At 36.7% G+C, this 18,276-nt stretch overlaps 1 protein-coding gene across 1 annotated transcript in view; it reads right to left on the bottom strand.

The window, feature by feature from the left end:
• Window positions 1-18,276, bottom strand: part of DMD (dystrophin) — a 1,970,015-nt gene that overhangs the window by 1,523,171 nt on the left and 428,568 nt on the right. Inside the window, exons 10-11 of the mRNA XM_059385278.1 lie at window positions 1,358-1,546; window positions 309-490 (exon numbers count right to left, since the gene is read on the bottom strand). Coding sequence (XP_059241261.1) covers window positions 309-490; window positions 1,358-1,546 — 371 coding nt within the window. The remainder of the gene's footprint in view (window positions 1-308; window positions 491-1,357; window positions 1,547-18,276) is intronic.

Here is an 18,276-nt window from a genome sequence, read left to right as displayed (position 1 = left end):
TTTATACTTCCATGCCTTCCAGAGTCACATTTTAAATTTTGGAGAAATGTTATCTATGACACCAGTTTTGGCAAGTTTTAAAGCAGAGTTCTGTAGATAATGGTCTTTCTACCCAACATTTCCACATTAATTACAAAAGTGAAAAAGAAAATGAAATGGACACAAAAATCCAACCAAAACATTCCTTAAAAAAAGAGCTATATGCCTGAGAAGCCAACTGAGAATCCCTACTGAAATGAGAAACTGCATCTAAATAATAGTAAAATTCCAAAACTTGCTATTTTTAGGAATTAAAAACACAGACTTACTTGCTTTGTTTTTCCATGCTAGCTACCCTGAGGCATTCCCATCTTGAATTTAGGAGATTCATTTGTTCTTGTACTTCGCTTTCTTCATCTTCTGATAATTTCCCTGTTCCAATCAGTTGACTTCCCAGTTGTAGAACATTACCAACCCGTCCCTGATGGGATGTTAAATCCATCATGAACCCCTGACAGGGAAAGAAGGTGACAAAAGTTGATACTTTAGATCAATCCTTACAGTTTTGAATGTTATTTTTTTTTTACAATTTTAAGTTTGTAGCCCATTTAAATTATATTCTCAGTAAAAGGATTTCATTTTTTTAATTTAACAAAACCGAATACTGTTTTTTTAAAGATTTTATTTATTTGACAGAGAGAGAAAACAAGCAGGCAGAGTGGCAGGCAAAGGGAGGAGAAGCAGGCTGCCCACTGAACAAGGAGCCTTATGTGGGACTCTATCCCAGGACCCTGGGATCATGACTTGAGCCGAAGGCAGCCGCTTAGCTCACTGAGTCACCCAGGTGCTCCCCAATACTGTTTTTAATATGAATTAAGTGCAATATTAACTTAGGTCAACTTCTGCAGAGAAGCAGAAGTGATTTACTAAGTCAAATCTCCTGGGGAGACCCACAAAAGAGCCCAAGTAGCAGAAAACAGGATAGGAAAGGGGCGGAAAGCAAATGAGTATGTCATTTCAGGAAAAGTCTCCCATCATGCGTAGTACGGCCTGGCCTGATACCACACGGGTACTCTGGAGTGTAAGTTATATCTTAGCACTGCCTTGACCCAAGAAAAGTGAGCTAGGCTCTCATATACCTGGCATAAGTCACTGGCAAAAATCAGATCTCAGCAACTTCAAGTGTCATTCTTCAAGGCAGAACTTCAAATGCTGGCTGATGGAATCCCATGCCCATAAATACTTATTTGTTTTCATCTCAAAATAAAAACCGAATTACCAAAACACAAGGATTTCATAGAGTAATTGAGATAACAAGAGAGACTTGCCATTATGACAAGTCATGAGCTTTGTTTCATAAATCAATATTTTGCTTTACCTCATGAGTATGAAACTGTTCTTTCACTTCTTCTACATCATTAGAAATCTCTCCTTGGGCTTGCAATGTGTCCTCAGCTGAAAGAAGCCATGAGAGTACTTCTTCTAAAGCTGTTTGGTAACTGTCCAGGTTTACTTCAGCCTCCATTAATGAATGGCCAAATGACTTGTCTTCAGGAGCTTCCAAATGCTGAACAATAAAAAAAATTGGGTGTTATACAATTAGTATCTCTGCAGACTGTTCTAATACATTATACAATCAAGCAAATGAAATATTTAAAATGCTAGAAATGTCCACTTGCATTATCAGAGACATGAACAGCAGGCACATACAAGAGCCAGTCTGCATTTTAACGTCTCACAAATACATACCCCAATTCTTTAATGGCAGTTGAAATCTACTTCAAATTAATATTTTATTAAAGCTTTTCTGGATTATTATAAGGAATGAATTAATACATCATCTCTTCATGTTATATTTTAAACACTACTAATTTTCATCCATATGTAACTCTCCTCACTTCATATTTTCATTCCCTTACATATGCACATTATTGGCATTATGGTATTATTACAGATTTTTGCGATGGCATTAAAGGAAACATGTCTTCCCAAGAGATGGGAATGAAATACTTTTGAAGATCTAAAGAGCAGCAAAGTAATCAGTATGAAAATCAATGGAAAAAGAAGGTAAAATTTAAAGAGAAATGCCTCATTCACACATCTGAAATTTCTAACAGTCTGATGACTTCTATAAATTAAGCTTCTATTTCCAAAAGACCATGGTTTCAGTAGCAAGACACCATCTTAGGAGAAGTAAAATATGAAGTATTTGCTTCCATGTTTCATTAGAAACCATGAAGCTGAGAACAACAGAGACAAAGTGGCCATGATTCTAAAGAGAAGATCCAGGCTACCTCTGAAGGCACTGCTAATAGGAGACTGGTTTTCCATTCCCACCACCCTCAGTCCACTACCTAGCTCAAAGGTGTAGAAGAAGCAGGTAGACTGATGGAGAAAACTAATGAGAAAAGATTCCTGTGGACTAAGTAGAGCACTATGGACATTTGTACCTTCTCCCCTCAAGCCAAGTAATGGAGACTTTGGAAGAATCACCTGGAGAGGGTAGGGTAGTTTCCAGGATGGAATACTGACCTCTAAACCTGGCTGTATGTCAGAAGGGATTCCCAAACTATGGAAGCAGTACTACCAAGTGACAGGAGAGAACTTTTGGGACAACCTCTGCTGCTTTAATATTAGGGAAATTGTCAATGGTCAGAATTTTAGCAAGTAGTAAAATATGCATGAATTTTTCTTTGGGTTAAATACACTCATGGTAAGTGGCTGGGCTTCAAAAACCCTAAGGAAGACTGCACTCGAGAGGGTTTTCTGTGAAGTAAGGGACAGAGACAAACTGATGATACAGTTAAGCAGAGCAAAGATATTGGAGAAATATTCAGAGAGGAATCTTCTGTACACCCCCAAAGAGAGCAAGCAAACACTGGACCTTAACAAACAGCGTTCTGCAAAGGAAACAAAATACAGGGTTGAAGAACCAGAAGCTACTTGGAAGACTGCATGATCGTGCCTAGGAAAAGATCCATCCTTTAGATGGCTTTCCTCTGACATGTCTGCTTTGAATTTCTAGTCCCTCCCAACACTGGGTCTTATCCCACTGAGCTGTCAGCACCAACCTAACTGTGCTCTTCTGATAAATGCTCCAACTTGAAAGCTTTATTATTATAAATTTCTTCTACTATTAGGTAAGGACTTAATAAGATTAAAAGACAGACGGCAGCATGTGGTGTAATATTTTCATCAAGTGATGTACTCTTCATTTGTTTGTAGAGAACAGGCAGAAATATGTCATCCTAAGTCAAAATCACCCAACTCTACTATCTTGCACAGAACATAAGTACCCTGAGAGAGCTATCCCCATAGGCCCACCTCAAAGTCAAGGCAAATTTCTGAAGGTCTTAGGAATCTGAACAGATTCCATGATGTATTTCTTCTCTCCACCCCTAAGTACTATTAGTAATAAATAGCAAAGTCAGCATTAAGAGGAGAAAAGTCACAAAAAGGTAGCCTGGGACATGTATATAACAGGACCAGCTTCATGGTTATGCAATCTGAGAAGCTGTGTGGTGATGGTGACCCAAGGCTCAGAAGGACACCTTACTTGTTTTATCTGCTTCTTGACATTGCCACCTTAAAATCCTTAATAAGTTTATCTCTGAATGTGGGTAATATAAGTGAAGATCAATAAGGTGACAAAGTGTGCACGTGTGCAGAGGAAGTAAGTACACTATGTGTGTTCACCCCTATTTGCATATAGTGTTGCTGATGTTCCATGGGCAGAGAATGCTAGTAGACACATGACATATGGGGATCAAGCAACATTAGAGGTGAGTGCAAGGTAAGCATGTCTACGAATGAGTGAGGGTACTAACAACACTGGGAACTTGTGCTTTCTGTGTGAACCAGAACTTGCCTCCAATGTAGAAAGAAGACAGTTCCAAGAAAACACGTACAACCAAAGAGCCCTTCGATATCCTTCCTTATATGTTTCTTTCCCGTATTAGCCAACTATTTAGACTAAAATTCACGACAGAGAAAGAAAGGGAAAGGGCAACCTATGGTTTCTTGTCCTTTTGATCCTCCCTCATCTGAATGCTGAAAGTAGACAATATTAGTAGGATGTGCACCAGTCAAGAAGTGAATAAAAACAGCTAAGTTAGTTGTGCAGCATTTCCACATTAAGAATGAAATACATAGGCACATATAAGCTACAAAATACAAATTGTGTAGTGCTGGTGATTCTGCATGAGTTACATGGTCTTATATTTGCATTTACAACTGCAATTGCACAATATAACAATGAGCAGTAAAACTCGTGCTAATACTTTAAACTTTTAATTTTCTTTATTCAGTTTGAAGCTAAACAGCAAATAAAAAACACAAGGGCAAGTCAGGAAAGGAAACAGCTTTATATTTTAATTTTAACAGCTCTTTCCTTCCTGCTTTTTGAACGAGGCGTTCTATATTTCATTTTTCACTGTACCGCACATCATGCAGCCAGCCCTGTGAGTACGTTAAAAAAAAAAAAAGTGCAATTCAATCCTGAATATTTTGACTCCTCTGGGTTACAGGTGAGAGGAGATAGGTGTTTTATTACTATGCACAGTAGAATGTGGGTGTAAAACCCAGGGGCTGGGAGGCAGTCAATGTTTGAATCTTGACTCTGTCCTGAGGTCTTGTTAACTTGGGATTGTTACTTAGCCCCATCATTAGCCTTAGTTTCTTTCTATGCAGAACAGGAGCAATTACACTTTCCTAAAAAGAATGTGGTAAAAATTGGAGAAGAGTATATAAAGTGTTTAGCAGAATGTCTGACCTTGTGCAAAAACCCAATAAAGTGCATGATAACTGTAATTATTTTTGGATTCTTATATTCATAAGAACCATTATGAAACACAACCTGCTCCAATATTACCTCCTTAAGTCACTGGTCGGACTGGAAAAATCAGAAAATTAGTATAGGAAAAAAAGTGATCCAACAAACTTCTATGAGTAAACATCAAATAAATCAAACCTTTCTGAAACTTGAACATCAACCTAACTTCTACATAAAAGTTCTAAAAATCATTAATGATTTTGATTTCAAACTATCTTCTTTGAAATGATCAACTGTCAACAACACTATGGCTCAAGTAACACGACACTACATTTACCCAATGTATGATTTGGATTAGAAAAGTAAACATTCCCATCAACAGATAAGTGGATAAAGAAGATGTGGCATATATACACAATGGAATATCACTCGGGCATAAAAGAGAAGGAAATCTTGCCACTTGTGACAACACGGGTGGACCTAGAGGGTATTATGCTAAGTGAAATAAGTCAAACAGAGAAAGACAAATACTGTATGACTTCACTTATATGTGGAGTCTAAAAAACAAAACAGAAACAGACTGATAAATACAGAAAACAAACTGGTGGTGGTCAGTGGGGAGGGGATGAGGGTGAAATAGGTGAAGAGGACAAAGAGGTCCAAACTTGCAGTTATAAAATGCATAAGTCACAGGGATGTAAAGTACAGTATAGGGAATACAGTCAGTAATATAACACTGGTGACAGATGGTAACTAGACTTATTATGGTGATCATTTCATAATCTATATAAATGTCAAATCACCAGTTGTATACCTGAAACTAGTATAATATTGTATGCCAACCACACTTCGATAGAAATAAAATAAATAAAATAAACACTTCATGATTTACTGATATTTACAGAGGCTTGAAATTTTAGAGACAATTTTAAAAGTCAAATCTTTATAGTCAAGGACATGATATCTAGTACTCATAAATTCTGAATCTAGAAGTTTTGTTTGAGGATGTTCATAAAACAAAAACTTTGCAGAGACAGCCTTATTAAAGCTAAATTCAAACATGAATAGGCTGTGTAAAATAACACAAATAACTCAATTAATCATTATTTACATCCATAAATTCAATTCTACATATATACATGATTATTGTCAAAATTGTCAGCTGTACAAAAAAAAGAAAGAAGTAATTCTTTCTTTGTCTAGACCACTATTTTTCAAATTTGTTAGTCATGATCTATCAGTGATTCATGAAATCATTTTAGTGGGGCATGTTAAGGAATATTTAATGGGTCATGACCAGGAATATTCTATTTAAAATTAAAAACAAATATGTCTATGTCATTTACATTAAGGATTAATATTGTTTTGTGAGTTTTTATTTCAGATATACATATCTATGTGTTGATATATATGTTCTAGATCAAGATGAAAATATCATTTTCTCTAGTTCATGAAACAAAATTGGAAACAGTTCAAGAATTTCAGCATAGGAAAACCCATGACAGAAGAAATGTACTTGAATTTCACCTTTGCACATTTTCAGTAGAACCCATGGAACAAAACACATTCTTTTTAAATCCACCTTTTTTTTTTTTTTTATATTCATTACTGACATATCTTTTATTTATTTATTTTTTTTTAAATTTTTTATTTTTTATAAACATATATTTTTATCCCCAGGGGTACAGGTCTGTGAATCACCAGGTTTACACACTTCACAGCACTCACCAAATCACATACCCTCCCCAGTTAATAGTGGTGGTTCCCAAGCTCCTTGAGAACTTTCCAGGTGTAATCCAAAATTGATCCCTATATGTGGAGGGCTGGGATGGACCAAATAAAGATGTAGGCCACTCCAGGTTAATAGATGGCAAGTTTAATAAGCAAGGGAACTAACATACAATTCTTGTTTATACAGAGACCCTAACAATGTTCAGTCATATATACTGTCCCGATGGGCTCAACATTAAATCACTTTCTCAAGGGTGCATCCTTGGAGCGGCTCTAGAAGTGGGGAAGGCAAGTGGAATACACATTCCAAGGTCAGGGGAGGATGTGAGGGGACAAAGGGCCTCCAACTGCCATGGTCCAGCTCAGGGGTCAACAGGCAGTCATGTCCTCTCAATGACCTCCCCCAACAAAGAGAGAACTTAGAGATACATAGAGAGGCTAACACTTTTGGTTTCAGCTCCTCAAAATACATATTCGTTGCCAAAGTATTTCATATTTCACCTAACCTTGTGGCTAGTTCATATATATAATGGCATCAAAGAAAATTTTCGAGGAAACTTGATCTTTGCTTTTCATAGACCATCTATGCATAAGGAAAAGGTACCAATCATTTTATGAAGGAAGATGCCAATATCATCAACTGGAACTATTTCCCCCCACCAAAGCTTCAATCTTATTTTAATTTCTGTCTTTATCACAGTAGTTTATGTTTCTCTGCAGTACATTGGGCAAATAATGATTCAGATGAGAGGCATAACAATGGATGGATGAAACAATTCTGGTTGTTTTCAACATTAAGAACATTAAATTTATTCAACATTACCCACAGACTTCAGAGGCTTAATGATTGCATTTTGACGTGAAGACTTAGCAGATTTTGTCACCTATGTTCCTTGAAGATGGTGAAGATGGTGCTATTGCATAAAGGTGGAAGAGTAGAGAGGAGAAAATGAAGTGATGAGAGAAGACAAATGAATCTATGTGAATCCTCCAATGTCTAGGACAAATGTCTGGAAACTGATTTCCAGTGACAGAAACTGCTATAATAAAATATAGAGCAACAGCCTTGTCACTACCCCATGCATAACTTTTTTTTAAACCCAGTTTACTATTTGTCTGATCTTGGGTAAGTAAGTTATTTAACCTCTAGGCATCTCAGGTTCCCCATCTATAAAACGAAGAAAATAAAAATATACCTCCATAGGACTGTTAAAAAGATTATATGACATGATGCATATAAAATGCTAAGCACATTCTAGTTTCCAAGAAATGTTCCACAATGCTTGTATTTGGGGACCAATGTTCATTGAAATGGCAAATGCCTTTTATGAGGAAACACAGTTGAATGAGTTATGTGTATTTTTAGAAGCATGATTTTGGCAATTCAAACTGAGATAAGTCATCAAATGGCTACATATAGGTAGTGAAACCAGCAATCCAGCAAACCACAAAGCTCTTAGAAAAATAGCTGGGACGTTTCCAGAGGGCACAATCTATTACTGAGTAGTTTTATATTTCTGTTGAAACCGATCTATTTTGGCAACTTCCCCAAATGCAACTTTAAAGTGTGAAAGGATTTTTAACCTGGATAAAAACAGTTTTATTGTTCTTGAATGTATAAACACTTCAAGAACATTTGAAAATTTTATCTCATAGCCCCTTTAAATGTGTCATACCTTTTTACAGAGTCGATTCAATGCATGGATGGTGAATTTTTTGGTGCAGTCTATAATCTTTTTATTCTTCAGTGAAAGATTATTTAAAAGCTAAAGGATTACAGAGGGATAGCCAAGTGGTTCTTTTACTAAATAACAGGAGAATAGTTCACAGGAACCAGGATTAGTATGTGGAAAAATTCTCATGACATTTCTACTGTGTTTCCCCAGAGATATAACATGTAAACCAGAGTATTATTTAAAGTATAAAAAAATGACTACAGAAGTGATTTATGTGAAATTAATCCATCATGCAACACTGTACATGACATTCAATCTAATCACACCATTAAATAGGTGATTTTTAATACTGCTTATGTCTAAAATTCAGTTCCACGTTAAGCCCTAATGAGGATTTAGAAAAAAAAAATATGGTCTGCTGTTAAGGCGATATTAAAATAACAATCACAACAACAACAACATCTATAAAATCAATAACAACAGCTGTTATTATTTATTGGGTACTTAGTGTCAGTCAATTTGCTAGGCACTTAGTGTGCACTATATCATTTTTTTTACCACATCAAATCAGCACAACAGATCATAGCAGGATGAGGAAGTGGGAGCAGAAAAATTAAAGAATATGCCAAGGCTCACACTGTTCATTTGCTCATCTGTGATTTCAAACTAACTTGATTGGATTACAAACACCTATCTTTACCATAATTTGATACATCTCTATAAATAAAGAAAACAAGTTCAAAATCTATGAAAGAGGGAGATGGAAGGGGATGGGATCACTGGGCGACAGGCACTAAGAAGGGCACTTGATGTAATGAGCACTGGTGTGATATGCAACTGATCACTGAACTCTATCTCTGAAACTAATAATACACTCTATGTTAAAGAATTGAATTTAAATAAATTAAATTAAAAAATAAAGAATCTATGAAACAGTATCTCCATAAAATATCTTAGTAAGACATCTTAAAAGTAAAATAATATATATATATTGATAATTTATCTGTAATTCTGTGTAGTGATAGGTGTTAAATAAACTACTGTTGCCATTTTACAATATTGTGAATCATTATGTTGTATGCAGGTGGTGTACACTTAAAACTAATATGATGTTATACTATAATTACATCTCAATAAAAACAAACAAATATATAATAAAATTATTAGGGTAAGATATAGCTCAGGTTCACTAAAAAATGTTATTGAACTAATATTCTAACTCTCTAACTCAAATCTCCTTAGTCACTTGGGAAGGATTTCACTTTCTTTTTTTTTTTTTTTTTTGCTTTTATTTATTTTACAGAAAGAGACACAGCGAGAGAGGGAACACAAGGAGTGAGAAAGGGAGAAGGAGAAGCAGGCTTCCCGATGAGCAGGGAGCCTGAGGCAGGGCTTGATCCCAGGACCCTGGGATCATGATCTGAGCTGAAGGTAGATACTTAACCGACTAAGCCACCCAGGTGCCCCAAGGCTTTCAATTTCCAATGGCAACTGTATTACAAGTTTTCTTATGCCAAGGACATAAGATGAGTCCATTTAAAGAAAGCTAAAAGGAAAAGTTGATAAGAGATAGTCAAAGCCATTCTATTCAGCTTATAGTTCAGTTAATAAATTTTGCCTTGAAAAATTATCTATGCATTTTTTTTCTTTTCTTCACTTCCACAATTTCAGAGTCAATGGTTTGAAACCACTAAAAAAACAATACCTGGGTCCCATAATGTTAGTGAGTCAGGAATCAAATGTAGAGTTTAGAATAATGCTTGTAAGACAAAGAATGATATCATACAGATCACACCGAAGAAGGGAACAACAAAAGGCAGAAATGTGATATAGCCCAGGTGATGGTGCAGACTCCCTTTATAAGATAGAAGAAGACAAGCAAAAAGTAAAGTAATATCAATATTTTCTAAAGGAAGACATGTGCCAAACCCACCGTTTGAACCCTGAACCTTCTACAATTCCTATCCCTTGACTTTCATTTTTAAGATCAGCTAAGCTGATTTTCTTCACTATTACAGAATGTCTCGCAGAAGTGTTATATTGTGCTTAGCATGCTCTGCTGTGTGTGTGGGGGGTGTGTGTGTGTGTGTGTGTGTATATATATATATATATCTGTTATAAATATATATATGTTTCAATGTATATATATAATTACAAAACACATTATTACCTATATATGTGTAATATATACATATATTACATACACACACACATATATATATAATGAAAACTATTAACCAAATACACTGACACTTAAATGGTACCCCCCAAAATTTATAGTTTGCTTGAACACATATAATGGTAAGCTATGAAAGAAAATTGGTTGTTATGTATTTTTGTTTTATTTCATAAATAATCATTTATAGTATTCTTAACTATTTAACAAGTATATACGTAACTAAATGTAAAGTTATCACATTAGACAATCCCCAAATCTACAAACTTATCTACACTTATACTGTCCTAACCTCTTTGTTTAATATTTTAATGGAGAATCTTATTCTTCCTATTATATAATCCAAGGATTTTTAAACCTTAAAATTTTTCTGTAAAGGGGCCAGATAATGAGTATCTTCAGTACTGAATCCCACTGCAATCCAGTTGCACCTACTGAGCTCTATCATTGTAGACTGTAGCACAAAAGCAATTGTAGATAATATATAAGTGAATGAGCTTGGGGTTGTTCCAATAAAACTTTATTTGTTAAAAAAAAAAAAAAAACAGGTGGCAGACTGATTTTGACCCCCAGGCTGCACTCTGCCATCTCCTATCATCTATTTGCTTCCCATACTAAATCTCATGCCTTTTCATGGAATCAAGAACCTCATTCCATTTCACAGAATCATTTCTTTTCACAGAATCTGGAACTTGATTATCTCTTTTCTGGCCAAGCTCTCTGCCTCAAACTGATCCTAGCAAGCTGCTTTCACACTCTACTGCATGTCCAAGCTAGTGTCTTCTAACAAAATTTCAATGCCTTCCCTGGCTCCATCCCTGCCCTGTATGTAGCAATGTCTCAAAGGCATCATGGTACAGAAAACCAGTGCCTGCCCTCAGGGAACTTCAAGTCAGCCTCACTTTGAAGTAAGATAAACCTGAGTCCAAATTCCTGGGGCTCTGGAATTTTTAAGTAGTGTGTGTTTGACAAAGCAGTTTAACCTCAGATTCCTGGTACACACCTGCAAAGAGATATGACAGTATTAACATAGAGTATTGTAAGGCTCAAAGATAGTATACACAGACTTTTTATTAACATTCAGCATCACCCCTTCCCATTCAACCTTTATAAAATCGCTTCCATTGTGTTATTGTTCTTAGTGCAACACAGAACAGATAAGGAAGAAGTAATAGCAACAAAAGGAAGGTTGTCTAAATGTGAGAGGTGAAACCATAAAACTCCTAGAAGAAAACAAAGGCAGTAAGTAACCTCTTTTAAGTAAGCAACACTTTTCTAGATAGGTCTCCCTAGGCAAGGGAAACAAGCAAACAAACAAACAAAACTATTGGGATGACACCAAAACAAAAAGCTTTTGCACAGTGAAAGATATCAACAAAGGGTAACAGGGTTTTGAGGAGGGCACATGCTGTGATGAGCTCTAGGTGTTATACTTGACTAGTGAATAGCTGAACACTGCATTAAGGGCTAATTATGTACTATACAGTATCTAACTGAACATAGAATTTATTAAAAAATAAACTGTGTTCTGCATTTGGTTTTTCTCAAAACAAAAACAAAAACAAAAACAAGTCAACCTACTGAACAGGAGAACATATCTGCAAATGTTATACCCGACAAGGGGTTGATATCCAAACTATATAAAAACCCTATACAACTCAACACCAAAACAACAAACAATCTAATTTAAAAAGGGACAGAGGATCTAAAGAGATATTTTCCAAAAAAGACATATAGGTGGCCAACACACACATGAAAGGATACTCAACATCCCTCATCATCAGGGCAATGCAAATTGCAACCACAATGAGATAATACCTTACACCGGTCAGAATGGCTAGAATTAAAAAGAAAAAAAAAAGTGTTGTCAAGGACGTGGAGGAAAAGGAATGCTTGGGCACTGTTGGTGGGAATGTAAATTGGTGCAAACACTATGAAAAACACTATGGATGGTCCTTGACAAATTAAAAATAGAAATATCATATGATGCAGTAATTCCCCTACTAGGTATTTACCCAAGAAAATAAGACTAATTCAAAAAGAACAGATTGATGAACATTTTTGCATGTGTCTGATAGCCATTTGTATGTCTTGATTGGAGAAGTGTCTGTTCATATCTTCTGCCCATTTTTTGATATGTTTACCTGTTTCATGTGTGTTGAGATTGAGGAGTTCATTATAGATCCTGGATATTAACCTTTTGTCTGTATTGTCATTTGCAAATATCTTCTCCCATTCCGTGGGTTGCCTCTTTGTTTTTTTGACTATTTCCTTTGCTGTGCAGAAGCTTTTGATTTATTTTATTTTATTTTATTTTATTTTTTATTTTGATGAAGTCCCCAAAGTTTATTTTCGCTTTTGTTTCCTTTGCCTTTGGAGACATATCTTGAAAGAAGTTGCTGTGGCTGATATCGAAGAGATTACTGCCTATGTTCTTCTCTCTAGGATTCTGATGGATTCCTGTCTCACGTTGAGGTCTTTTATCCATTTTGAGTTTATCTTTGTGTATGGTGTAAGAGAATGGTCGAGTTTCATTCTTCTTCATATTGCTGTCCAGTTTTCCCAGCACCATTTATTGAAGAGACTGTCTTTTTTACACTGCATATTTTTTCCTGTTTTGTCGAAGATTAATTGACCATAGAGTTGAGGGTCCATATCTGGGCTCTCTACTCTGTTCCACTGGTCCATGAAAAAATGTTCATCATCATTAGCCCTCAGGGAGATTCAAATTAAAACCACATTGAGATAACACCTTACACCAGTTAGAATGGCCAAAATTAACAAAACAGGAAACAACATGTGTTGGAGAGGATGTGAAGAAAGGGGAACCCTCTTACACTGTTGGTGGGAATGCAAGTTGGTGCAGTCTCTTTGGAGAACAGTGTGGAGATTCCTCAAGAAATTAAAAATAGAGCTTCCCTATGACCCTGCAATTGCACTCCTGGGTATTTACCCCAAGGTTACAGATGTCGTGAAAAAAAAGGGCCATCTGTACCCCAATGTTTATAGCAGCAATGGCCACGGTCGCCAAACTATGGAAAGAACCAAGATGCCCTTCAACAGACGAATGGATAAGGAATATGTGGTCCATATACACAATGGAGTATTATGCCTCCATCAGAAAGGATGAATACCCAACTTTTGTATGTATCCATGCAACATGGATGGGACTGGAAGAGATTATGCTGAGTGAAATAAGTCAAGCAGAGAGAGTCAATTACCATATGGTTTCACTTATTTGTGGAGCATAACAAATATCATGGAGGACAAGAGGTGTTAGAGAGGAGAAGGGAGTTGGGGTAAATTGGAAGGGGAGGTGAATCACGAGAGACTATGGACTCTGAAGAACAATCTGAGGGTTTTGAAGTGGCGGGGGGTGGGAGGTTGGGCTACAAGGTGGTGGGTATTATAGAGGGCACGGATTGCATGGAGCACTGGGTGTGGTGAAAAAATAATGAATACTGTTTTTCTGAAAATCAATAAATTGGAAAAAAAAAAAGAACAACAAATTGGTGGTTGCCAAAGGGGAGAGGCCTGGGGGAATGGGTAACATGGGTGAAGGGGATTGCAAGATACAGGCTTCCAGTTTTAGAACAAGGAAGTCATGGGATGAAAGGTACAGCGCAGAGAGTACAAGTCAAATGTATCATAATAGCATTATATGGCGAAAAATGGTAGCTACACCCATGGTGACCAAAGCATAATGTATAGAGTTGTTAAATCACTCTGTTGTACATCTGAAACTAATGTAACATTGTGTGTCAACTATACTTCAGTTAAAAAGAGAGGAGGTTTGATTTTATATAGATTTATTTAGGTTATAAAAAATATTCAACTGAACTAACACAGTTTTGCTAAATAGGTCATTTTCCCTCAGACACCATGGTTATTTCCACTACCTTCAGGTGCACCAGCTTCTTGAATTATTCCATCACCTTTCAGATGTATCAATAAATTCTTTTTATTTCCTTTTTTCTTCTTTATTTGTTTTACAAGCTTTTGTCTCCTTTCCTTGTTTCTGAAAGGGTGAAAAACCCTCATAGTAAGCTCCATGAATATACCCTTGTTTATTCTGTTCATTATCCTGGGTCTGACATATAGTAGAACACAAAAGATTTTTGTTGAATAAAATAATGAATCTCTTAGCACCTGCCAGGTAACAATTTCCCATCTTACTTTGTATTAATATTAGGTCATTTTTTTTCCTGAGGGAATTAGATCAGAGTTACTGCATCTTTCCATGTCACAGCAGAGAGAAGAAAGGGCACACCAGGTTTATAGCACCTGCTGCCTTAGTAGTGTACTATTTGTCTCCCTATTGTCTTCAGGGAAAGATCCTTTGTTTAAGGCTTTTAAAGTCTGGCATTTGCAAGGAAGATGCTAATGGTGTCAAGCCCTGGGAAAAATCCGGGTAAATTTCATTAACAGGTGCAAATTCTGCTGTCTGCCTCAAGGCAAGCAACAAAGACCAGCAGTCTTCCACCCAGTTGGTGCAGGTGGACTAGAAGGTGCATGCAGAGAGTCAGCTGAACGCAACGGGCAGTTCTTCAATTTTCTCATTGGCTCCTAAACAGGAGTGAGCATGCTTCAAGGTTTATACTTCAGGGTCCTGTTGCCAATTAAAGCTTTTAATCTAAGGTGCAGAGAACTGAGAAGTATGCATATGGGCTCACGGCAAGTGACAGAAATAAAAGTGTGGAAACTTCTGACAAGGTTTTATCCCTTGTTGTACTAACATTTCTTCTCGTATCTTGAAGTAAAAGCCTCAAAGTCAGGGTGGGCTAACAGCCTATGAGGAATCACTTCTGATGCTTGAAACACACTTTAAAAAAAGGATTTAAGGGTATTATGCATATATTATAAAATGAGGCAATGGAAAATTGATCAGGAAAGCAAAATAGAGTGCTGAGTGAGGTTGACACAGAAAACACAACTCATAAAGTCCTGTGTGTAGTTCTTTTTTTTTTTTTTTAACTTTTCTTATTATTTAAGCAATGTCCTGTTTTTCCTTCAGCAATTTGGTTGAAAGCTGTCCAGCGAGCAATATCCTTTACAATAGACTTCACGGTCACTCTTCTTTTTTATTCCTGGTAGCATCACCCTGAAACACTGGGTTTCTACCAGGAGATATTTTGCCCTCTTGGGAATATTTGACAATATATGGAGACAGTTCTGATGGTTGCTCCTGAAGTGGAGGGTGTTACTGACGGCTAGGGCATTTAGTGGGTCGAGATGAGGAACTTGGCTAAGCATTCTACAGTGTATTGCTTGGCAGCAGCTCAGGTATGGTAGTCACCACTCACACCTCCCCTCCACCAACAAAACACAATTGGGCCCCAAATGTCACCAGTGATGAGAGGCCAGGCCCTGAAACAACACAAGAACTACATTAATCACATCTTCTCCAATTTGATTCCCTCTTCCCTTTTGGTTACTTCAACCCAACTTGGGAACAGTTGCAACATTTACAGTGAATATGTGATTCTTGTATGCAATCAACCAGTGATTTTACTTTTAATATAAAACCCCAAACTCATACCCTATCATGTAAGGGACTCAGATATTTCCTTCCATTCTCTGTCTCAGGGTTCTGGACACCTATAAATCACACATTTGGCATGTTTCACCTTCTTACTTGTCTTTATCTACTACAAACATTAAAAAAAACACTTCCCAAAAATATTTATTTATTTATTTATTGGCTATCAAACCATTTTTTTATTATATTCAGTTAGCCAGCATATAGTACATGATTAGTTTTTTAAATTGTATTCTCTGTCAAGTCCTAATCCAAATATCTGCTCCTAAGAACTTCCTGATCCCTTACAATCATGCTTTCCAATTTTAAAAATTGTTCATCTTTATCAAAGTAGTATTTATGAGTGCATATTCTACTTTTTTAAAAAAAGATTTTATTTATTTATTTGACAGACAGAGATCACAGGTAGGCAGAGAGACAGGCAGAGAGAGAGAGAGGAAGGGAAGCAGGCTCCCTGCTGAGCAGAGAGAGACGGATGTGGGGCTCTATCCCAGGACCCTGGGAACATGACCCGAGCCAAAAGCAGACACTTTAACCCACTGAGCCATCCAGGCGCCCCCATATTCCACTTTTTTAATCACTTTGTGTTCAAAACCAATTTTGAGGACTGATTCAACTTAGCTGCCCTACTCACTTTTCACCCAATCCATCAGGTATTATTAAAAATCTGGGGTGCCTGGGTGGCTCAGTTGGCTAAGCATCTACCTTCAGCTCAGGTCATGATCCTGGGGTCCTAGGATCAAATCCTGCATCAGGCTCCCTGCTCGGTGGGGAGCCTGCTTCTCCCTCTGCCTCTCTCTCTCTCTTTCTCTCTCATGAATTAAAAAAAAAAAAAATCTTAAAAAAAATCTGGGTACAAAAACTTAATCTTTTGTCATCAAAGTCAGAATTTCTTCAATATCAAATTAAGACATTTTTACACTTATAATATGGATTCAAAACCTCAGGGAAACATTTTATTAATAATATTCTTAAAAAAATTAAATGTCTTCAAGTTTCTATAGGTACCTGTGAAAGCTTTTATAAGGACAAACTTATGATGATAATATTGCCAAATGCCCTCTTTTAAAATGCTCTCTCCATAGCATGAATTTCTTACAAAATGCAGTTTCTTTCTTAATCACTGTGAGTATAGAACTTTGCCTTGAAAGGAGAGATCAAGTGTTTTTCCTGCTTTTGGAGATGTCTGTGAAATAACAGTCCTCAGAGCCACTTGCCAACATGGAAATGTTCAGCATATTTGGAACACTTGTCTTTTTGAGAAAGAAAACACATAACTTTTTTCAACTGTTTTGCCATAAGATAACTGGAACATTTCTGTGTGGTAAAAAATAATTTCTAGGACACTTCCATTTCACTGTAAAATATTGTAAGTATTCTACTACTTAAGATAACACCATCTATAAACCCACATAACTGTTCACATGCATGGCAATGCATCCACAAGACTGATGGTGCTAATAGCTAGGGGAGGGCCCCACTACCAACCTATCCTATTTAAGATCTCTGACTTGCCACTGAGGATATCAAGTGCCATATATTATAGTAAATCATCCGAAAACCTGTATATTATACATTAATAATTTTTTCTTTTAAATAACATTTTTTCTTTTTTTAACTTTATTTTAATTTTTCAGTGTTCCAAGATTCATTGTTTATGCATCACACCCAGTGCTCCATGCAATACATGCCCTCCTTAATATCCACCACTAAGCTTACCCAGCCCTCCACTCTCCTCCCCTCCAAAACCTCAGTTTGCTTCTCAGGGTCCACAATCTCACATGGTTCGTCTCCCCCTCTGATTTCCCCCAACTCCCTTCTCTCCTTCTCCCAATGTCCTCCATGTTATTCCTTATGCTCCACAAGTAAGTGAAACTGTATGATAATTGACTCTCTCTGCTTGACTTATTTCACTCAGAATGGATAAAAGACCTCAACGTGAGGTAGGAATCTGTCAAAATCCTAGAGGAGAACATAGGCAGCAACCTCTTCGACTTCTGCCACAGCAACTTCTTTCAAGACATGTCTCCAAAGGCAAAGGAAACAAAAGTGAAAATGAACTTTTGGGACTTCATCAAGATCAAAAGCGTCTGCACAACGAAGGAAACAGTCAACAAAACAAAGAGGCAACCCACGGAATGGGAAAAGATATTCACAAATGACAATATAGAAAAAGGGCTGATATCCAAGATCTATAAAGAACTTCCTCAAACTCAACACACACAAAACAGATAATCACGTCAAAAAATGGGCAGAAGACATGATCAGGTACTTCTCCAAAGAAGACATATAGATGGCTAACAGACACATGAAAAAATGTTCATCATCACTAGCCCTCAAGGAGATTCAAATCAAAACCACACTGAGATACGAGATACCACCTTACACAATCAGAATGACCAAA

This window comes from Mustela nigripes, chromosome X (assembly GCF_022355385.1).
Source record: "Mustela nigripes isolate SB6536 chromosome X, MUSNIG.SB6536, whole genome shotgun sequence".
NCBI lineage: Eukaryota > Metazoa > Chordata > Mammalia > Carnivora > Mustelidae > Mustela > Mustela nigripes.
The sequence above is the reverse complement of the archived record's forward strand: the minus strand, read 5'-3'. Positions and strand labels throughout refer to the sequence as shown.